At 56.1% G+C, this 21,899-nt stretch overlaps 2 protein-coding genes across 4 annotated transcripts; one reads left to right on the top strand and one right to left on the bottom strand.

The window, feature by feature from the left end:
* Window positions 1–2,385: 2,385 nt before the first annotated feature.
* On the top strand, window positions 2,386–10,632 carry CD300E (CD300e molecule). Of its 2 annotated transcripts, none has more exons than XM_053661327.1 (4): window positions 2,386–2,520; window positions 4,808–5,155; window positions 7,354–7,459; window positions 8,308–10,632. In XM_053661327.1, the coding sequence occupies exons 1-4, from the start codon at window positions 2,481–2,483 to the stop codon at window positions 8,576–8,578; spliced, it is 765 nt and encodes a 254-aa protein (XP_053517302.1). In that variant the 5' UTR covers window positions 2,386–2,480; the 3' UTR covers window positions 8,579–10,632. The 2 variants fall into 2 exon arrangements, with proteins under 2 accessions (XP_053517302.1, XP_053517301.1); XM_053661326.1 differs by having other exon boundaries at window positions 7,336–7,459.
* A 1,801-nt stretch (window positions 10,633–12,433) lies between these two features.
* On the bottom strand, window positions 12,434–18,343 carry LOC119065301 (uncharacterized). Of its 2 annotated transcripts, none has more exons than XM_037167285.2 (3): window positions 17,993–18,247; window positions 15,128–15,239; window positions 12,434–13,157 (listed from the first exon to the last, which is right to left on the bottom strand). In XM_037167285.2, the coding sequence occupies exons 1-3, from the start codon at window positions 18,132–18,134 to the stop codon at window positions 12,719–12,721; spliced, it is 693 nt and encodes a 230-aa protein (XP_037023180.2). In that variant the 5' UTR covers window positions 18,135–18,247; the 3' UTR covers window positions 12,434–12,718. The 2 variants fall into 2 exon arrangements, with proteins under 2 accessions (XP_037023180.2, XP_053517303.1); XM_053661328.1 differs by lacking the exon at window positions 12,434–13,157 and adding an exon at window positions 13,165–14,284 and having other exon boundaries at window positions 17,993–18,343.
* Between the last annotated feature and the right edge of the window lie 3,556 nt (window positions 18,344–21,899).

The following is a 21,899-nucleotide window of genomic DNA, read 5'->3' as shown; positions in this document are numbered from 1 at the left end:
ACCCACCCGCGCGTCGTCCATCGAGGGGCCCTCCAGTCGCTTCCACGTCTCAGCTGTCGTGAGACTGCTGCTGTGGACATGGGTCTCCGGACACCCCTCTGAGGCCCTGCTTTCCGCTCTTTTGTGGGTGCGCCCAGAAGAGGGGTTGCTGAACAGCATGGCAAATCTATTTCAAACCTTTGGAGGAGCTGCCTTGCCGCCGTCCGGAGCCGTGCGTCTGTTTACAGTCCCATTGGCAGTGCGCTGAGGCTCCCATTTCCCCACGTTCTCACCTGCACTCATTTTTCTTTCCTTCCTTTCTTCCTTTCTTCCTTCCTTCCTTTTTTCCTTTCTTCCTTCCTTCCTTCCTTCCTTTCTTCCTTTCCTTCCTTCCCTTCCTTCCTTCCTTCCTTCCTTCCTTCCTTCCTTCCTTCCTTCCTTCCTTCCTTCCTTCCTTCCTTCCTTCCTTCCTTTTCGGACAGTAGCCATTCCATGGGCACAAGGTGGTATCTCATTGTGGTTTTGATTTGCATTTCTGCAATAATTAGTGATGTGGGTGGGACGCCTTTTCCTGTGCGTGTCGACCATTTGAATATCATTGGGGAACAATGTCTGTGGAAATCTTCTGCCCATTTTTGAGTCGGGTTTTTTGGTTGTTGTTGAGTTATAGGAATTCTTTATATATTCTGCCTATTTGTTGGCACTGGCTGAGTCTGCCTATTGGGTAATCCCAGTTAAGCATGGGTGTGGGCTTGGGCCGGGTGGGGGGCTGTGAGGCTGTGCTAAAACCTCCCGCTGCCTGCAGCTCCCCACCTCCCTCTGGGCCTCCCCTCCCAGCAGGAATACCCGATTTCCCACCCACACCCAGGGCTCTGCCCGGGAACGCCCTGACCCAGCCACCACGCCTCCCCCGACAACTTTACAGAACACGGAATATCTGTGGGGATGGGGGCTCTGAGATCCAGAAGCTCATTTTTATCAACTAAAAAAATCATGTGTCTCATTCCAAGAATTAACATGAACATTTTCAAGAAGTATAATGACCATATTCATAATAATAATTAGGACATAAATTTTTGATTGATTTTTTTAAGAGGAGGGAGTGAGAGAGAAAGTGAGGAACAACCATCGTTGTTTTAATTATTGATGCGTTCACTGATTGATTCCTGTATGCGCCCTGACCGGGCGTCGAACCTGCGACCCATCGCGTATACACGCCTATTTAATTGCGTAGCATCGAAGGAACACACACATGCATTTAACTGTAAAATATGTTGTGCCTAGAGAGGACTGCATAGAACAGATATGTGCTGTTTGCATAATCATTTTAAAGAGACGTATATATAATGACCAACGAAGTCAAGAAATAGAATTGCTGTCAGTACGATCTAGGGCAGGAGTGTCAAACTCATGTTCACCGGGGGCCGCATCAGCCTCTTGGTTGCCATCAAAGGGCCGAGTGTAATTTCAGGACTGTGTAAATGTAACTACTCCTTAACTAGGGGCCATGAGCTCAGTGCTGCTGCCAGGCAGAAACAAGGTGCCGGCCGGATAAAACAAGTGGAGGGCCGGCCTTGGCCCGTGGGCCTTGTGTTTGCCACCTGTGCTCTGGGGACTTGACCCAAGTATCGCGTTCCATCAGCTATGGTGAAAGAGGGGACCTCGGAAGGTGTACCCTTACAGCAAAAGTTAGAAATGGCCAACGATTCGGCAGAAGGTTCCACAAGATAGTGAGTTTAAGGCCATGGATCTCAACCTCTGGGAAAAGTGTTGGAGAAGCCACTGATATGCAGGCTGGACTGGAGAGAATGCATAGCTGGCTGAGAGACCTGGTGAAAAGCTGCTTTTTAAAAAGATTTTATTTATTTATTTTTTGACAGAGGGGAAGGGAGGGTGAGAAGGAGGGAAACATCAAGAGATACACGGTTGCCTCTCACGCGCCCCCTACTGGGGACCTGGCTCGCAACCCAGGCATGTGCCATGACTGGGAATCGAACCGGTGACCCTTTGGTTCACAGGTCGGTACTCAATTCACTGAGCCATACCAGCCAGGGCACCCCAGATCTCTTCAGTAAGAGTATTTTATGACCCAAAAGTCGGCAGCCAGAGAGAAGGGACAGCTGATTAAATCGAGAAGCAGGCCCAGACAGGAAGCAGGGAGAGTCCATGGACACAGGGTCTCCTCTGTTCAAGGTTTCACACATAGGGACAGACTTTTGTGAAGGTTCATGGTGTGGCCCAAACACTGTCCCTAAGCAGGGGAAGAAAATAAACTGATTTTCCCTGTTGGGCTTAGCCCATTCTCGGATATGCCTCTTGCCCCCCTCCCCCTTTTTCTGAGGAAGGCTTCAAATGAGGAAGCAGCTTAGAGGTGAACAGGAAGTAGATGGTACAAGGACACCCCGAACAAGTAGAGGGTGAATGACCAGGCTCAGCGGCAGACTTCTCGGTTGTGGCGAGGACTCGGATTTGCTGGGGACACCAGCCAGGGGTAGAGGACCATGTGGCTGCCTCCGGCTCTGCTCCTTCTCTGCCTCCCAGGTGAGTGGGGCTAGGGCTCGGGTAGCCTGCTCGTCTAGGGAGCAGGAGGGTGCCCTGGGTTCAAGCCAAAGGCAAAGCAACAGCAGAACTGGGAAGGATACATCCACTTACCCATCCATCTATTCTCCTGAGCATTTAAACATGCACCCCCAGATCCTATCTCCACTTACTGGGCACCACCTGGTGCCAGGACGGTTCCAGATGCTGTGGTTAAGAACAGCTTCTGCACTCGGGGGCTCAGGGTTGGATGAGGAAGGCAAGTAATTACAACACAGCGTGGGACTTGTTACAGAAGAGACTCACCTCGCGGGGATGGGAGTGCGAGGCAGGAGCCCTGAGCTCTGCTGTGGGAAGGACTCGGGTCGTCACCAAGGCTTCACGGGACCTTGGCCTTGAAGAATGAGTGGGAAAGGGGAAGAGCAAAAGCGTGGAGCCAGGGGAGATCATGGGAAGTTCAGGAACTTGCAGTGTTTCTGTTCTGTTGGGGTTTAGTTGAAAGGAGTTGGAAAGATTCCTTAGAAAGTATTAGTGGAGGGTCTATGATGCCATTCTCAGCGTCCGCTTTACAGTTGTTAGGATCAAAGTGTGTTATAAGCAAGTAAATACAACTGTCTGTCCACAGCTGGACGTGCAGAAGACGCACTCTTAGAAAAGACGTTCCAGATGTGTGAGGGCAGTTTTTTGTCCCCTGTGGGATGTAGATTTAGGATAAAAATGAGAGGATATCCTTCATGTTAGCGGGATGATTCCGTGGCTGGGTTTCCTGACAAAGCAGAGGACCTGCCCGACGTAACGGCAGACTCTGCCAGGACAGTGGGTGGAGAGGCAGAGATTTAAAAGGAGAAGCCTGCTGGTCAGACTGGAAACAGCAGGTAGTTTGGTGTCCTAATAAGCGGAATGAAGGAGGGGCCGGCTGGGCTCCGAGGCGTCCCGAGGCCCTTACGGCCCAGGTCTCAGACTCGGAGGGACATTTAAACGAGGTGCACTTCAGGACACACGGGAGGAGCTCAACGTGTCTTAAAAGGTGGTGACATTTTGTGACTCTACCTAGAGGAAGCAGCGGTGGCTGGAGCCAGCCTGCGTGGGCTCACGAAAGCTGGTTGTGACGGTGTTTGCCCGACGTCACGCCCGGTGACAGCATGTGGTTAACTTGAAACTGGGCACGGGGAGGGCACTTAGACCAGGGAAATCGGCCAATACCACATAGCAGGGCTTCTCCCCGCCTCCCCGCACGTCACTGCTTGTTGAAATCTGCTTGCTTAAAGGAGATAAAATCACCTACAGGCCCTGGCCTGGGTGCAGGGAAGCAGATGACGAAATCACTTCCCACCCCTTCGTGAGCAGCAGACTGACACCTCCAACCCGGGGTGGGGGGCTCATGTCCCTCCCAAGTAGTGGCAGTGGGGTCTCAGACGAAAACTTCAAAGTCACTTGTGAAGACTCACTTTTCCTGTCTCCTTTTCATCCCGGCTGCTGGCTCTGCACCCTCCTGTCTTTTCAGGCTGTGGGGACTAAGATTTCAGGTGGTCGTGCCCCAAGTCAGAGACAGGAAGCCTAAGAGGGTCTCCTTAGGGACCCTGACCTTCTCAGCAGCCAGCTGTGTGAGAGACCATGTGTGCCAATTCGCCCCAAGGCAAGGGTGTCAAAGTCATGTCCACCGGGGGCCGCATCAGCTTCGAGGTTGCCATCAAAGGGCTGAATATGATTTTAGGACTGTGTCAATGTCACTGCTCCTTAATGAGGGGCCAGGAGCTCGGCGCTGCTGCCGGGTAGAAACAAGGTGCTGGGCTGGATAAAACAAGGTGAGGGGCCAGGGCCTTGGGCCTGGTGTTTGCTGCCTGTGCCCTAGAGGGTAGGGAGAGCCAGGGATTTGTGTGTCCTCCCTCGAGGACACATGGAGAGCGCACCAAACAAGACGCTTAAAGGACAAGCCCGTGACGCCGAAAGCCCAGGATGCAGAGGCCCCCCAAAGGGAAGCGTTTGGGCTCCGGACAGGGCGGGACAGCCAGCTCTCTCGCTCCCACCTCCAGCGTTGGTCCCACTCTCCCCGCCCTGAGGGCAGGGACCCATGCATGTGGTCACCCAGTGTCCCTGGGCCCCCGGGCACAGGTCTCTGCTCTGCCTGCCTATGGCACGCTCCAGTCCCCAGTCTCCACGCTTAGGTCCTGAGCTCTGCTGTCCCTCAGGGGCCCATCCCCGAGCCAGAACCGGCCACGGGGCTGGTCCCCTTGGGCTGGTCCAGGGACCCAGCGGGATGGACTCCTGGGATGCGGTTTGTGTTTTCCAGGCTGTTTGTCCCTGGGGGGCTCCGGCTTTGTGAGGGGCACCGAGGGCAGCTCCCTGACCATCCGGTGCTGGTACGAGGAGGGTTACAAGGACTATAACAAATACTGGTGCCGTGGAGAGCATGACACAGACTGTGACAAGATCGTGGAAACCGGGGGAGGAGAGAGAGAACAGAGAGATGGCCGAGTGTCCATCCAAGACAACCCCAACACCCGCACGCTCACCGTGACCATGAGGAACCTCCATGTGGCCGACGCCGGGCCCTACTGGTGTAAAATCCAGACACTGTGGATCTTTGACGCATGGTCACGGGACCCCTCGTTCCGGGTGCAGGTGTCTGTTTCCCCAGGTAAGAGCCCCCCTCGCTCCGCAGCCTGGGCTGTGACTGCACAGGGGGACCAGGGTGGGGCTACGTGGAAGAGTGTCCGCCGTCTCGGAGGCGGAGGGAAGACCCTATCACGTGGGCAGGGAGAGAGGGGCGGACCCTTCCGCCTTGACAGGGGCAGGGCCACCGAGTCCTCCAGAATCCTGCACCTTCATACACACACATCTCCAGCCGGCTCGCAGGACACCCCTGCACCGCGGTGGGTCCCACCCCTGTCCCGGGTGGGCCTCGCTTCTTTGAGCAGGCAGGCTTTCTGGCTGGAGCTGCTGCCTCCTGCCCCCACGACCTCCCAGCTCCCGTCTGACCGACTTCCAGCCCAGCGCTCTCCCAGCTGCTGCCTTTAACCCTGCATCACAGGGCCGCCCCGCCCTCTGCCTCTCCCTGACTCGGCCTCCAGGGAGCCCAGCAGTTTCCACCCTGATCTCTGTCACTGTCATAGGCGGTTTTACGGAATAACTCGTCAGTCATCCTCGTCTCAGGTTCGGGGGGGCTTCTCACCTTCAGGGGCCTGCATTCCCACTCCGTTTCGGGGCTGCAGTCCATGGCAGCAGAGCAAATGTTGTCGTCACCCAGCCGGGTCTCGTCCAGAGCCCTGCACTCCTCAGACGCTCCACTTCCAACCGAATTCCACGCATCTGCCCTCCGGTCCCCTCGTCCCGCCACCCCCACTTTCAGCCTCACCCCCCCCCCAGGCCTTTGACCCTCCTCACCACGTTCTCCCCGTTTATTGCCCGCCCTGCTCCTGCCCCGATGAACTTCGCTTCCTCCCAGAGCCAGTTCCAACGCTCACAGTAGACTACACTTTCTTCCCTAACCAGTGTGTTCAACTCCCGGCACCATTTCCTGGCCACCATCGCAACCCTCATGTCTGAATCCATCCCGAAATCAGGCTGACCAACCATCGGGTTTTCCCAGGACGGCGATGGGTTGCTGGGGGCGTGGGGCTTTCCATGTCCAAAGTGGAAAAGTCTCCAGCAGACTTGGGCAAGCTGGCCACCCTACCTGTAATCTACCCGCTCCAGTGCTGCCGGGAAAAAGTGACGCCAAGTTCATGGTTTCTCATCTGACCCGTCCGTTCGTCTTCCCCACTGAGAGCATGCAGGACACGGGGCTGAACTCTCTCAACTTCTTTCCTCCTTCACGTGCAAACTTCCGTGCAACCGAACCCCTTCTTCCCTCTTTCCCTTGTAGGTTCAGGGTCAAGTTTTCTCCTCCAGCTGAAGTGCATCATCTTGCAGCTGGCTTCTCACTCCACGGCCCCTTGAGCTCAATTCCCTCTTTGCTCATCCATCGTCTTTCTCCGTCCACGATCCACACCCTCCCCCATCCTCAGCCTCAGCCTCCCCCTCATCGTGGCTCCTCACCTTGTGAACATGCCCGTGTCTCTCCTGTTCTACGGTCACCCCGTAGCCCTGCAGGCTCCTCTATGCGCCTCCATGTCCCCCTTCCCTGCTCTTGGCTCCCCTGGAAGGTGGAGGAGGCCCTCCTGCTGTACCTGGTGGTGTCCCACCCCCATGCCCACCTCTTTCTACTGAAGTGAGTCAGTCCGTGCAGGTGTCTCTGCCTCCCCATGAGGGCAGGGCAGGTGCCACGTCCAGCGACAAACCCCCAACTGAGCCTGTGCTGGGGGCGCTGTGAGGGGCTGAGCCTCTGGGATGGCTGCTCTTTGAGGGACATCATGAGGACAGGAGAGCACGGGGGTGGGACGGAGGTTGTGCCAATAGTCTGGACACCTGAGGTCCTTGGGAGGGACGGGGTGACAGCCGAGTGGTGGGGTAAAGTGGCCTGAGGTCCCTGTGAAGGCTGCTCTGAGCCCCTCCTGAGTCTGTAGGAGGCTCTGGGCCATCTTCAGCCGGACTCCTCCCTGCCCCTCCTCCCCCAGGGGCCCCTCACCAGGCAGGAGAGCCCCTGGGGGCCCCTGCCCTCACCCCAGGCAGAGCCACACTTGGGATGGAAGGAACGGCCTGGCACTTATCAGGGGTGACTTGTAGCCAGTTCTGGAGAAGTCCCATTAGTCCCTGAGGGGCCCGCCCGGGAGGTGGCCTGCGCTTGGTTTCGGGCTCGGTTGAGCCCTTCCAGATCCCCACGGGTGCGGAGCGAGTGTCTGTGGGGAGCGCAGTGCCTGACCTGTGATTTATCTTCAGCACCCCTTACAACCACAGGACCGACCGCACGCCGCACCACACCGGCCGCCACCCCGGCCACGTTCCTGGAGGTGATCACCGGGCAGAACGCCAGCACCAACCGAGTGCCGTCCTCCTGCCCAGGGTGAGGGCCCGAGGCCTGGAAGCGGTGGACCAGGAGGGTCAGCAGCCCAGGGGACCCTGGAGGGGGGGCAGGCCACACACCACGTCTTTTCCCTCACTGTCTGATGGATTTCCCCCCAACTCTGGTTGTGATTTTTACATTCTCTGAGGCTATGTGGGGATTCTAAATGGAAACTGTCACCTGTGCTGTGACTACTCTGTCCCCCACCCGGTGGAGCAGGTTCGGGGACACAGGCAGAGGCTGGTCCCAGGTGGCTGGGCAGCCCCTCCTCCGGTCCTCACCCTTCCCCCTCCTTCCCCACTGGGTCTGGTCTCAGAGTCCCGGTTCGCCGGCCCCTGACCCGGGCTTGCTTCCGGAGGTCTTTGCTCTACCGGAGACCGTGAGCTGCTCGTGGGTCTGTGGGGGGACGGGCTGGCCCCAGGCTGGCGTTTGGGATCCCTCTCCTCCTCCCAAAGACACCAAAGGGGGGCTGGGGTGCTGCTGCCTGACCCTGGAAGGGAGGGAGAAGGGCTTTCTCGGGTGGGTTTCCGGCCTTGTTGATAGAGGGGAAACTGGGGGGCAGCGGGACAGGGGGACGGCTCAGCGCGGCCTCTGGGCAGCAGGCGCAGCCTGGCTCCTCTCTCCCTTTTCTCCATCACCTCCCGGTGAGAGTCTCCCGGGCAGCTCTTGACTAAGAAGGGAGAGGTGGCAGGGGCCCCACAGAGGGGCCCTGGAGTAGGTCCCTTCTCAACTGGATCCTGAGTTATTTGGGCCCTGGGATCAGGCCACAGGGAGCAGCGGGGACAAAGGGGTCTCGGCCCCTGCCCCCGCAGGAGGCAGTTCACTTCCTGTCACCATGTCCCCCACAGGGTTCCGCTCAGCACTGTCTTCTTCTTCCTGTTCCTGGTGTTGGTGAAGGTGCCTCTGCTCCTGAGCATCCTCGGGGTGGTCCTGTGCGTGAGCAGGCGTCCGACGGGCCCTGGAAGGAGACGGAGTCAGCCTGACCACGGGGGTCCTCCTGACCACTGGGGTCCACCATGCCATGTGCCAGCTCCGGGAAAGCCCTGCCCGGGAACCCAGCCCTTCGGACTGGACGGGAGAGACCTGTGGGCCCTGCAGTCCAGGACAAGGAGGCAGTAGGGCCTGGATTCTGGGGGAGCTGGGACCTTCTGGGATGTTGTTTCTATGCCTCAAGGGAGGCCCCCGGGGCTCCGAGGGCACTCGCTCTGGTCCTGAAGTGGGGGAAAGATGAGTTTTGGGCCCCTGCGTGGGGTCTCCCTTCTCCTCCCCAGACCCCCCAGCTGCTTACCCTCATGCCTACTTCCCAAGGGAAAGAGTTCCCTGGAGGTTGCGTGCTCAGAAGCCTGGCTATTTATTCTGTGGCACAAAGACTTTGTAAGTCAGCGTTCCTCAGGACAATAGCCGCCGCCTCCCTGCAGACAGGAGGCTCCCAGTCACTGGGCTCCCAGGGTTCTAGCCCCTCCTCTGGGGGCGGGAGAGGGACAGTCCCAGGGGAGTTTGGTCCTGAGAGATGAAGCTGCCCACTGTCTTGTGTGACCGTGTTTCCATCTACTCTTCTGACACCTCTTGGGTCTCATTAGACTTCAACCAGCTAGTGACTCTGTGACCAGGAAACTGGGCTCAGTATGGCTTTGCCTGGGGTGGCCATGGCCGAGCAATTTCAAGTTAAGGTTCTGGGGTCAGGTGGCACAGTGTTGGGAAAAGGAGGCCGTGGGGGTCCCCAGTCTCTCTCCCGGAATTCCCCACCCTGCAGCGCTCCTGTGCACGGAGCCCACAGGGGGTCTGGCTTTGCCGACTTAAGGAGAGTCTGGCTGGGACCCCTGCTGACCACAAACCCCTTCCGTGGGAGAGGCAGACATCGTCCCTGAGGGCAGGGTGTGGGACGCAGAGGCGAGGAGACACTTCCCCAGGTTGGGAAGGTGTGACACCATGGCCACCCCTGGGCTTTCCCAGCCCAGGACAGAGCTCGGGTGGCTTTTGAACGCTTGTCCGTCTGAAGTCTGCAGGGAGGAGTCTTACCGTCCATCACCAGCAAGCATCACCGTCCCCACCGAGCCCTCTGAGCTGAAGGAGGAATTCATCTAATGAGGCGCACGCTCGTCACGTTAACAAACACACAGGGGAGAGGGCGGGTGTGGAAACAGAATCATGGAAAGAAAGACGCTTATGCTGCCGTTTGTTTAAAAAGACAAGTTCACAACTCAGCACGGCAGAGGCAGGGCTGCCAGCACCCGGGTGGGGAAGCGCGGTGTCAGACGGGCAGGACCGGGACTGGAGGTGATGTCTGAGGGTGGCGATGAAGGAAGGGCCGCTGTCAGCTGAGCAGGGCTGGGGGAGGGGCCTAGAGGGCCTGTCAGTGAGTGACGAGTGACGTGAGTTTCTCACCGTATGGGTGTGCCTGAGATGCCCTCGGAGTGACACGTCCTTGTGGCAGGGAGCTAACCTAGGCCAGTGAAAGTCGGGCATGTGACAGAGGCTTATAAGGACACAGCTCTTACTTAAACTTCGCTTGGAGACACTTGGATGGATTTGAGCAGATCCAAATGGGGTGGTGGGTGTGTTTTTGGGAGGCTTGTCTAGGCCATGTGTAGGAGCACCGGAAAGAAGGAGCCTGGGGGCCGGAGGGTGTCAGCCTGGAAGACTAGAGGGGGGCACTGTTTGCAGAAGCAGGTGCAGCAGGAGCAGGCGCAGCAGGAGCAGGTGCGGCGACACAGAGCTCCATCTTCCCCGTGTGGCTGGGGTTCCCAGGCAGAGGGGTCTGGCAGGAAGCTAGAGAGGTGGGTTCGGAGAGTACTGCTGCTGGAGAGAAGATGAGCGGAGAGAGAGGTTGATCGGAGCCCAGGGAGGGGCGGAGTCTCCAAGGAAGAGTTCAGAGCCAAGGGCAGGCATGTGGAGACCCTGCAGCGAAGCCAGGCGTCTGGGGTCCTGTAGGTTCTTCATCCATCTTGCTGTCTGTCCCTCTCACACCGCACTGTCTCGATTCCCATGGCTATGGAAACACGTCTTCCCACCAGGTTCCGTGGTTCCTTGGTGAGAGTAGATCACTGGCAGAGGGTTCCTCCCTCTTTCTTCACTCCACATAAATTTAAAAGTGAGCTTGTCTTTGTCTGTGAACAAATCTTGCTGGGGTTTTGATAGGAATTGCAATAAAGTTATAGACTGACCTTGTGAAATGGATATCTTTACTGTGTTGATACTCTGGTTTCTCTTCACAGCGAATAAATCTTTCGCCTTTCACTATGCTGTCTTCCAATCCACACACGTGGCCCAGCTCTCGATTTATTAGAAATCTTCTTTGACATCCATTGGCCGCTTTTCATAATTTTTAGCGTAGAGACGCTGACCCTGGCTCACCTTTTGGCTGATTGGTGCCCAGATGCTTCTTTTTGGCGGGGGTGGGGCGCGATTGGGCACAGCCTTGAGGCCTTCAGCTTGGCTTCTGACGCTTGTTAGCAGGTATGGAAATGTGGCCAGTGAGTGTGTGTGTTGACCTTTTGTCCTGTGACCTTGTGAACTCCTGTATCAGCTCTAGCAGTGCTTAGGGGCTCCTTGGGATTTTCTATGCAGACAGTCACGTCATACGCCAAAAAGGATGCTTTTATTTATTCTGTTCTGCCATGTGTGGTTGTCCTGGGGGCCCTCGGGAGCCCCTGGAAGGTTTCGAACACTTGATGGCTGTCAGGAGGGGGGATAGGGCACTGTGGACCCACCATCTTCCAGCATTTCTACTTTTAAAACAGAAGCCAGAAGTGAAATTCCTCATGTTTACATACAGGCATCAAACTCCGTTGAAACGTACTGCGATCAAAACAAAACTTGTCTGTAGGTCCTTGTGGGTCCAGGGCGTGGGGCGTGGCCTCCAAGTAAAGCAGAGAAATTACGGAGCCCTGTTGGCTTTGCCCAGGGTTTGTGCCAGGGGGGCCATCTGGTGCACTCAGCAGGCTTGGGCACTCTGTCACCCTCCTCTGGTGACAGATGGACCTGCGGGGTGACGTGTGGGCCAGCCCCAGGCTGGCTCAGGGCAGATCCGACTCTGCTGCCTGGCCTCGTGACTGGGGCCCAGGGGCCTCGCCCTTCAGGGCTCCTTGTGGCTTATGTGTGACATGAAGGTGCTAGATTAAGACTTGCATGTGACAGTTCGAAAGCATAATGGATGGAACTGGAAAGCATTATGCTGAGTGAAATAGGCCAGGTGCTGAAAGACAAATACCATATGATCTCACCTTTAACAGGAAGCTAAACAACAAAACAAACAAGTAAGCAGAAAAAAAAAACCCCAAAAAACAAAGACACTGAAATAGAGAACAAGGGGATAGTGACAAGAGGGGAGAAGGAAGGGAAGTTAAGGGGAAAAAGGGGGGAGGGATTTGGAGGAAAAAATAGGAAGGACACAGGGACGAGAACTAAGGGGGGGAGGAAATGGGAGGGAGGTGGGGAGAAAGGGGCAGGGGAGGCTGGGATGGGAAAAATAGACAAAAAACTGTACTTGAAAAATAACTAAATAAATTAAAAAAAAAATGAAACTAAAAAAAAAAAAAAAAAGAAAGCATAATGCTAGTCTTATACCCACCACCCCTATTCAAGTCTGGATTGAGATGACAGTAACCCAGGTGTTTACCTTTAAAAAAAAACTCATTAAACTGTAACCGTAGCATGCGAAGACTTTGTAGTTTTGGTAATTTTTGAGGCATAAATATACCTCAGTAATTACTTTTTTAAGATATAGAAAATGACATTTTAAAAGTTACCTTTACAGTCCCCATGCTTTTCCTGGTTCCCCCCCAGTGGCCAGTGCCCCCCGGGGGCTCGGTGCGACCTCTCTGAGGAATCGCAAAGGCATCTTCCAGGCCCCGCCCTCTAACACCCCCTAACACCCTGGTGCTTTCTGGGAGGTGCATCTCACTCTGGCATTTGATTGCAAGTCACTTCACACCCTCGGCAATGTATGGAAAGAGCACACCAAACAACATAATCTCAAAGAGCACAGGAAACCATAGATTTAATAGGAAGCGTGCAGCCCAGACACATTGGCTGTGGGTGGGGCCATGGTCCAGGCTTGTCCTTAATCATCAACATTCAGCTGCTTCTCCAGAGGGTCCGAGGCAACAGAAGACGGAATCCGCAGACCTCTGTCCCTGTCTGTGAGGCGGGGGTCTTGGCCCTTGTAGATGCACTCTGAAGCTTTTCGGCTTAATCCAGGTTCCACGCTTGCTGACTGGCCGGGATCTTGACTATCACTAGCTGCAGTCCTAGACAATGTCACCGTCCGACACCTGGCAGAGCCACCGCATAGTCACAGGAAAGGGGGCTGCGGGAGGACCCGCACGGCTGAGGCTGCAGGTGCCCCCGAGGACCCGGTGTGTAAGCGGAGCACCGCCTCTGCTCCCCCCTCTGCTCCTGAGCGGGAGGCCGGGGTGCGGAGTTGTGCTGACTGCGTCCCTGCGGCCAGGACGAGGGGGGGCCTCGCCCCAGTGGGGACCCTCCTCTCTTGTTCCCTGAGAAGAGGTCAGCAGGTTCTGCTCGTCCGAGGCGGGGGGTGGGTGGCAGGGGAGCTGCGGGTTTCCTGCTCAGATGGAGCTCATTTCCCTGGGAGCCCCCCGGCCGCCTGCTGAGCCGCATCACCACACACAGCAGGCCCACAAGCAGGGGCACCTTTATGAAGGTCAGGAGCATGAAGTGGATGTTGCAGAGCAGGGACCTGGAGAGGGACCGTGACCACAGGCGTGAGACTCTTCTGGGGCAGCCCCCAACCCCCGCAGCCCAGACTGGAGTGACAGGCAAGCCTCGGACCCTTCCCCTCCGAGGGGCTCAGTCACACTGCCCAAAGGCTAAGCCTTTGGAGGCCTCCATTCTGGCTCAGCTTGGGGGTCCGTTTCCCTTCTGCCTTTTGGCTGGTCTCCCACAGCTCATCGTCAAGAATCCTGCAGCCCCGCCGAGCATAAAGGTTTGCCCTTTTGATCTTTCTTATTCTACTATTCTCCCTGCCTTCTATCTCCCTTTGTAAATTCTGCCCATCTTTCCAACTCAGATCTGTGATCCGGTGTTCTCTGCTGGGTTCTCCTGGGAGGGACCTCTCGTGGCTCTGAGCTCCATCTGAGAGTACCTGTGATGTACTTTGTCGTGGGTCCCACAGAGGGGACACTTGGTCTAGCGAGACTATTGGGCCCTGGGTCACACATGTTCCTATCAGCGTGTAAGAATCCGGTCCCCTTCACTGTATGCCTCACCCCCTCTGCTAGGACCCATGTGCCCCCAACCCTGCAGGCCACCCCTGTCTGTGTCTCAGCCTGCCTCGGGCAGGATGAGTCCTGCTGACGTCACACACAGTTTTCTCGAGGGAGAGAGGGCACGCTGTATCACACCTCCTAAAAATATCCTCTGTGCTCTTTGCACGAGGCCTCCTTCCTGCTGTGCCCTTCTCTCTCCCTGCCAAGTTTTCCCTTGTGCTTCTCCGGCCTCAGTAAAAGTCCTGCGTTCCGCACCCTTGGCTCAACAGAACCTCTGCTCTCCAAGCAGCTGTGAGCAGGACAAAGCCGGGTGGTGAGGCAGGTGCCCCTCAAAGCCTCGCCTCACTGGGACTCATTGATGAACACACGAGCCAGCGGGGGCTGGGCTGCAAGGAACAGGACCCCGAAGAAAGGGAGGGTGACGGGCTGGAGCAGAGAAGTGAGCCAGTGCAGGGTGATTCTGAGAGGCTGGACCCAGGGAGAGAACAGACCTTGACCCTGGACCTCGTGGGAGCCCACCGGGCAGTGACTGGATGACCCAGGGGCTGGGATGTTGGTCCTTTGGTGGAATGGCTTATTGACGGGCCTTTGGGAGCCTCTGAAGGGAGAGGACTTCCGGCTGATGCCCTCAGCTCCACACTCCTTTCTTTCATCTCCCTGCTGCTTGGGGAGCGAAGGGCTGGAGCAATGAAACTGTACCTGCCTGTGACTGTGGTGGGCAGAACATTGGTCCCCAAAGACGCCCACACCCCCAGAACCTCTGAATATGTTATGTTGGGTGGCAAGGGCTGCAGACGGACTTAAAGTCGCCAGTCAGCTGACTCTGCAATGCAGAGACGGTTTGGGTTATCTGGGTGGATCCCATGCCCTTGAGAGTCGGGGTTAGAGTGCCACAGTGTGAGAACGGCTTTATTGGACATCGCTGGCTTTGAAGATGGGAGGAGCCAGGAGCCAAGGAATGTGGCTGGGCCCTGGCAGCTGGAAAAGTCAGGGGGACAGGCCCCCCCCCCGGGACTCCACAGTGGAGCTCAACCCCGCCGACGCCGTGACTTTGGCTCAGGGAGACTTGTCCCAGACTTCTGATCCCCAGAACCACGAGATAGTCAAGTTTTGTTGTGCTAAGTTCATGGTAAGAGTACTTCCCTTCCAGCACACTTGAGGCTGAACCCGGCTAGACTTTCTTTTGCTTTTGGGTGGGGGAGAGCCAGAGGAAGAGCAGAACCTTCTCTCCTGCGGCCCAGCTGGAGCACCTGGCTTAGGTCCCGAGGGCAGTGGGGAGGGCTCTAGGTCCTCGGAGGTGAAGAGGAGGGGGAGGCGCAGTGCAGACCTCAGTTTCTCCCCTGCCCAGGTGCATGGAGGCGAGGGGCGATGTGGGTGTCCCTGGTCCCTGTCCCAGACCAGGGCAGCCAGAGGAGGGTCTGCAGGGCCCAGCTCCACTCACCTGGCGAGAGACAAGCTGCTGTTGCCACTCTGGACAATCGGAGGCGAGGGTGCCAGACTGGCCGGTGCGAACGGTGTCACGGGTTCAGGTGGGTGTGTTGTCGCAGATTTAGCTGTTTGTGGTGACACAGGTACAATCGAGTTAGCAGCTGACTGTGGATGCTTTTGCTGGATTTGCTGCTGAATGCACAGAGCAGAGAAGGGCTCTGAGGGGGGCTCAGGTGCCCCACTGCCCAGGTCCCTCTCCACACCCCACCCCCAGGGATCGAGGACCTTTCTGCCTTCGCACTCCCGGTCAGTCACACTGGTCTTTGCTTGCACCTTTTTGGTTTCTTACCCAAAACATAACATGATTGTGTGTCCAGAAAAACACCACTTCAACAGGGCCTGAGGGCCGGCAGTTTACACGGGTGTCCTGTTTGACCTCAGAGCCCTGCTGGGCACCCCCTGGAGGGCTCTGGCTTCTTGGAGCTGAAGCTCCGCTGGGCCCAAGCAGGCTCTGCGCCTGCTGCTGGAAGGGAGTGACCCAGGAGCTGGCTGCCCAGGGCACCCCGCTCTCTGGCGGCCCGGCCAGGACTTGTCTGGCCTGGAGGGTCCCAGCCTGCAGTGCTCTGCAGCCTGGAGGGTCCCAGCCTGCAGTGCAGTGGGTGCCGGTTGCTCCTCCACTTTTCCACGCATCCACCCCACAGCTGTGTTGTCTTTTCCAGTTAATTTCTGGAACATTCTAAAACCAGCATACCTCCCACCACGCACACACGCACCCCGTATTTGCATGTGCCAAGTCTGAAAAGACTTTATAAATGGACTCATGAGTAGCAGATACTTGTATTACCTACTGAGTGTCAGTGGGTCTGTTCAGTGGGAAAGGCCGGGGCAGGGTCCAGGATGGGGGGTGGTTTCCCTGGGGCCCAACGTGGAGACCAGACTGAGGGCTCTGGAGGCGGAGCTGAGGGGCCGGGGCTACAACCTGACTCTCTTTCCAGCCTCAGACCGGGGAGGCTCTGGTGCTCCTGGTGCAGGTGCAGCTGAGCCCAGAGTCCCCTTCAAGGCTCAGAGGCGGCTCAGGGAGGCCGTGAGCGGTCGTGCACCACAGTGAATTCATTCCTTCTGCCACTAATGAGTTCAGAGTCTCTCACCCCCAGAAAGAGAAGGGGTCAGGGAGAGGACCCCCAATTGTGCTGAGATCTACTTTTTCTTCCATTTTTCCCAGACTCTTGGTGCATGCCCTCCCACTTGCACACTTGTGTGTGCCCACCCAGACACACACACACACACACACACACACATGCACACGTGTAGACTCCGGGCTCCTCTCCTGCCAAGGAGACAGAGGGAAGCTGCTGCGTGCTCCACGGGTCAGGGCCCGCCTCCGAGGACAGGAGGGCCGGCTCCTACCTGGGCCCACGGGCGCACGCACCTGGTGCCCCAGGTCGGTCCCGCTTCCCCCAGCCCCACACCAGTGGGCGTCTGTGTCGTTTCCCCAGAGCTCTTCAATGGCCACTGTGAACGTGTTCCCCCCGTGATCGTCCCGGGTGGACACTGCTGCACCTTTGCTCTGACCCAGTGGCTGTAACGAGGGTTTCGCAGGAACCCCGGTCCTCTCCGCGGCACCACCACTTATGGTGGGTTTCCCACCCTGGGTCATATCGACACCTAACGGTCGACGAATCCCCCCTCGATCCTTCCGCGGACCGTGGGCCGGGCCCGAGATGGAGAAAGAGAAACCCACCCTCCACCTCCTTCCCGGGCCCGGGGCTGGGGGTCCGCCAGCGCCTCCCCGGGGCCACCCGGAGCCTCCGCCCTTTGCCCTCCGCTCTCCGCCCCAGTCTCTCACATCCCTCCTCCTGTTTGCTCCTTAGTCCATGGCACTATTTCTTTTGCTGTCACCTCTCTTGCAAAGGTCCCCTTTGGGCTCCTAACCCCTCACGTCCTTGAACGCACCCTTCCCCACCAGCCCGCGGTCCCCAGAGCTGTGAGGTGCCCCTCAGGGCTGCCTGCACCCCCACGCCCGACACTCTGCACCCACACAGCTGCAACCCCGACTCCACACATGCGATCAGGTTGCAGGTTGCACACGCACACTCATTGCACACACTCGCTCACACATGCACTCTTTTCCTTTCACCCTGACGACTGTGCCCTGTTCTGTCTCCGTACCTTCCGTCCAGCTGCCCCCCAGACTGGAGTGCTGGCTCTCTGCTGTAATGAGTCAAATCTATCCATTCCTCAAGGCTCAGCTCAAATGTCACCTCTTCTGAGGCTCGCAGATTCTGAAGCCAAATAGCCCTCCTGATGCCACCAGACTACTTTGTACCTTTTTCTGCCATCGCACTGACCACACTGACGATGGTCCCCTCTTTGCTTTGTCCTGAGCAGAGACTCAGACAGGCAGGTGAGCCCGATGGAGTGACAGTCCAGAGATCATGTCACCCCGGCTTTGCTGTCTGTCCCCTCCCAGTACTCTGAACACTTTAGAAAAGGGGGCTCAGCTCTGACTATGAATCACCACCAGCTGAGGAGGCTCTGAAACAGCCCAGGTTCCTGAGCCCCCTTCCCTGAGAGGGTCTGAGCTGGAGCCCCAGCTTCTGAGCTTCTGAAGGTCCCCAGGGCTGGACTCACTGGTTGGTCCCTCCCCCTGTGTGTGTGTGGGGGGGGGGGCAGAGCCAGGGGGAGGAACGCTGTCCTGACAGGGGTGCTTCTGCTCCTTTCCCACCTGACAGAGCACCAGGGAGTCGGCAGACACCGGTTTCCATGTCACTGAAAGTGTCTGGATGCTGGACTGGACCTGTCCCTTCCCCAGGACTGACCCTCTCTGTGTCCGCCCAGCCTCAGTCATGGCTCCTCCCTACAGCCCCGCCCCACTCACCTGGGAGGAGCAGCAGGAGCAGAGCTGGGAGCAGCCACATGGTCCTGGTGCCACGTTCTCTCCCTGGGGACCGACAAATGCCAGGGACCTCCAGGACTGAACGGAGCCCAGAGGGAAACTGCTTCTGATTTGTCTGAATCATTACATTTTGTCTCTCTCCTCTACTTCCCTCATTCGTTGTCCTCAGTTACTTCCTCATTTCATCAATTAGGACAAAAGCAGTGTGATCACTGTTGAGTGTACCACTGGTGTGTCTTCAATGACTTGGGGGAAGCAAAGTGTCCAGGCCTGGCCAGGGCTCCGCTTGCCCCTGGGAGTGTGAGGAGCCGAGAAGGTGGGGCCAGCACCGGGGGCAGGACATGCAGCGGAACTGCCCACAGGAGCTCTGAGCTGGGGCCCAGGGAGTGAGGGAGACGGCAGGGTGTGCACTTGGGAAGGACGCAGAGCTCAGGGCTGACACCCAGCCTGGCAGCAGGAGCAGTCCTGTCCCCAACCCGCCTCCAGGCAGCCCCTCTGCAGGGCTTCCTGCCCTGTCCCCTGCCCCTCCCTCAGGACAGCTTCCTCCCAGTCGTGGGTCACCCTGAAGCAGAGACCACCGTGGGGACATGATGTGAAAGGAGAAGTGGCCTTTTCCCTTCGTTCTCATTTTGTCCTGGGTGGTTCTTCCTACATCTCTGCATGTTTCACTGGCTGTGGGTTCCACTGTGCTGGGGACACCGTTCACTCTGACCACCTCCTGAGGGACGGTCCCTTGCCTCCCCCTCTTTCTGCAGAAGGTTCCCTCTCCCTCTGCTTGCTCTCCTGCCCCCCCTACCCCCTCTCCTGGAGTCTGTCCTAGGAGGGGATTGTCCCTTCCTGGGCCCTCACACAGGATGTCACACACAGGCCTCCTGGCGCCCGATCTCCAGATCAGTTCCGGCTCCCACTGCCAGCGCCTGCTGACACTCTTGCAGAACTCAGGCGAGCTCAAACCGCATTCCCGACCTTCTGTTCTGCTCAGTCAATCTGTCACAGCACCTGATCCACAGGTCCAGGCCCCCCGCCCCCGGCCTGTCTCTGCGTAATTAGCCTTCCTAAGGTGAAGTCCGCTGGGCGTCCTTCCTGCCACCTGTCCCCCATCTAGGGCCTCACTGGGTGGGGGCTTGGAGGTGGAGTACACAGGGCGTTGGCAGCTCAGGGAAGCACCCGTCCCTGTTTGTGTCTGGGGCTCAGCCTTGCCCCAGGGTTGGGTGTCCGGGTGAGCGCAGAAGCCTGCAGACAAGAACATTCCAAGGGGGCGGCGCAGGACCGCAGGGGAGGCTGGGCTCCTCCCAAGCTCCCTCTCTGAACAGTTACTGGGGTAAAATGGAGATACAATAAATGGCATACATTTAAACTGTACAGTGTGAAAACTTTTTTCCTTTTTCTAAAATTAGTTTTTCATACAGTAAAATCCATTTTCTTTCAGAGTTGTACGACAAGCTTCATTTCACGGAACCGACCCAGAAACATGTCAAACAATTCTGTCACCTCCCCCACGAGGTTCTGGACTGTGGATTCATGTCTGTGGGCCTGGGGGTCAAGCCCTGACACCAGACAGACAGGGGCTCCCAGGCTCCAAACTCAGCTCCACCATCTCAGAGCCTTTGAGGCACCTTTCAAATCTGAACTGTGTGCGCCACCCAGTGGCCAGTCCTGGGTATTCTCCTCAGGCCTGGTCAGGCAGTAAGCCTGGGAGTTCCAGGGTCCCTTTCTCTCCTTTCTTAAAATGATTATTTATTTTCCAGGTACAGCTGACATAGAATGTCCTAGTGGCTTCAGGTGCACAACCCCGTGATCAGACACATACACAACCCTGATGCATCTCGCACCCACGGGACAGCAGCTACAGTTCCGAGGACGCTATTCACTGTGCTCCTTACACTGCACTGCACACCCCGTGCCTACCCCATCACTACCTGTGTGCACCTCTCAACCCTTCATCCTCTCCACCCCCCACCTCATCCCGCCTGGCGACCATCCACACGTCCTCTGTATCCACGCGTCTGCTTCTATTCTGCTCCTTCACTTACTTTGTTTTTGAAAGTCCACATCTAAGCCAATCACATGGCATTGGGCTTTCTCTGTCTGACGTCTTTAACTCGGCAAAATACCTCTAGGTCCGTCCACGTTGTTGCAGATGGCAGATTTCATTCTTGTTTGGGACCGAGTCGCCTTCTGGTGTGCCCATGTGCCCCTGCTCTTTGCCCACTCCTGTGCCGATGGGCGCCTGGGTGGCTTCTGCTCTTGGCTACTGCAAATAATGCTGCAATGGTGTCTCTTGATTTAGTGTTCTAGGTTCTTTGGAAAAATATCCGGAAGTGGAATGGCTGGGGTTTTTGTGTGTGTGTGTATTGTTATATCCTTTGTTTTGAAGTCTATTTTGTCTGGTATAAGTATTGCTACCCCAGCTTTGTTTTCCATTCCCATTTTCATAGAATATCTTTTTCCATCATTTTACTTTTAGTCCATGAGTGTTTTCCAATCCAAAGAGAGTCGCCTGTAGATGTCCTATAAGATGTCTTGTTTTCTTATCCATTCAGCCTCCCTGTCTTTTGATTGGGGCATTTAATTCATTTGCATTTAAGGCAGTTGTTGACAGAGCCCTGGCTGGTGTGTCTCACTGGATTGAGTGCTGGCCTGTGAACCAAAGGGTTGCCAGTTTGATTCCCAGTCAGGGCACATGTCTGGGTTGTGGGCCAGGTCCCCAGTAGGGGGAGTGTAAGAAGCGACCACACACTGATGTTTGTCTCCCTCTCTTTAAAAATAAATAAATAAAATCCTTAAAAAGTCATTTTAAAGTAGTTGTTGATAGATATATATTTATTGCCATTTTATTATTCTTATCTTTAAGTTTTCAAATCTTGTTAAAGAAGTCCCTTTAACATTTCTTGTAATACTGGTTTGGTGGTGATGAACTTCTTTAGCTTTTTCTTGTCTGGAAAGCTGTTTATTTGTCTTTCAATTTTAAATGACAGCCTTGTTGGGTTGAGTGGTCTTGGTTGTAGGTCCTTGCTTTTCATCACTTTGAATATTTTTTGCCAATCCCATGTGGCCTGTCAAGTTTCTGTTGAGAAATCGGCTGACAGTTTTATGGGAGCTCCCTTGTAGGTAACCAACTGCTTTTGTCTTGCTGCTTTTCAGGTTCTCACTTGGTCTGTAACCTTCGTCATTTTCATGATACTATGTCTTGGTGTGGGCCTCTTTGGGTTCATCTTGTTCGGGACTCTCTGCACTTTCTGGACTTGTGTGTCTTTTTCCTTCGCTGGGTTGGAGAAGTTGTCACTCATTATTCCTCCAAATAGGTTCCCAAGCACTTGCTCTCTCTCTCCTGGTTCCCCTGTGATGTGGATGTTGGGATGCTTGATGTGGTCTGGAGTTCCCTTACACTATCCTCATGAATTTTTTTCTTTTTGCTGCTCTGATTGGGCATTTCCTGCCACCTTGTTTTCCCATTTGCTGGTGCAGTCCTCTGTTTGTCTAATCTGCTGTTGATTCCTTCTAGTGCATTCTTCATTTCTGACTTGTTCTTTTTTGTGTGGTTTCTATGTCCTTTATTATGCTGTGGAAATTCTAAGTCCCTGAGCATCCTTATAACCATTGCTTTGAACTGTGTATCTGGCAATTTGCTTGGAGATTTCTCCTGTTCTTTCATTTGGGTCATGTTTTTTTGTGTCCCTACCTTGGGGGCCTCTCTGTGCCTGGTGTTGTGCATTAGGTAGAGCTGCTATCTCTTGCATTCTTGGTGGGCTGGCTGTATGCAGTGGGGGTCCTGTAGGACCCAATGGCACAGCCTCCCTACTCACCCAGCTGGGGACTGCAGGTGTGCCCCCCGTGTAGGCAGTGTGCACTCTCCTGCTGTAGTCAAGCTGTTGGCAAGTCCCTGAGA

The sequence above is a fragment of the Artibeus jamaicensis genome, unplaced genomic scaffold, assembly GCF_021234435.1.
Source record: "Artibeus jamaicensis isolate MK-2021 breed Jamaican fruit bat unplaced genomic scaffold, CSHL_Jam_final contig_2259, whole genome shotgun sequence".
NCBI classification, from domain to species: Eukaryota; Metazoa; Chordata; class Mammalia; order Chiroptera; family Phyllostomidae; genus Artibeus; species Artibeus jamaicensis.
This window is presented reverse-complemented; position numbering and strand designations above follow the sequence as displayed.

Excerpts from the sequence above, each read along its gene's own strand:
- LOC119065301 (XM_037167285.2), bottom strand. The coding sequence starts at position 18,134 with ATGATTCAGACAAATCAGAAGCAGTTTCCCTCTGGGCTCCGTTCAGTC. Across the intron at positions 15,240-17,992 it reads GCTCCTGCTGCTCCTCCCAG|CTAAATCTGCGACAACACAC; the intron begins GTGAGTGGGGCG and ends CACCACAAACAG. Across the intron at positions 13,158-15,127 it reads AGCAGCTTGTCTCTCGCCAG|GTCCCTGCTCTGCAACATCC; the intron begins GTGAGTGGAGCT and ends GTCCCTCTCCAG.
- CD300E (XM_053661326.1), top strand. The coding sequence starts at position 2,481 with ATGTGGCTGCCTCCGGCTCTGCTCCTTCTCTGCCTCCCAG. Across the intron at positions 5,156-7,335 it reads GCAGGTGTCTGTTTCCCCAG|CACCCCTTACAACCACAGGA; the intron begins GTAAGAGCCCCC and ends ATTTATCTTCAG. Across the intron at positions 7,460-8,307 it reads GTGCCGTCCTCCTGCCCAGG|GGTTCCGCTCAGCACTGTCT; the intron begins GTGAGGGCCCGA and ends TGTCCCCCACAG.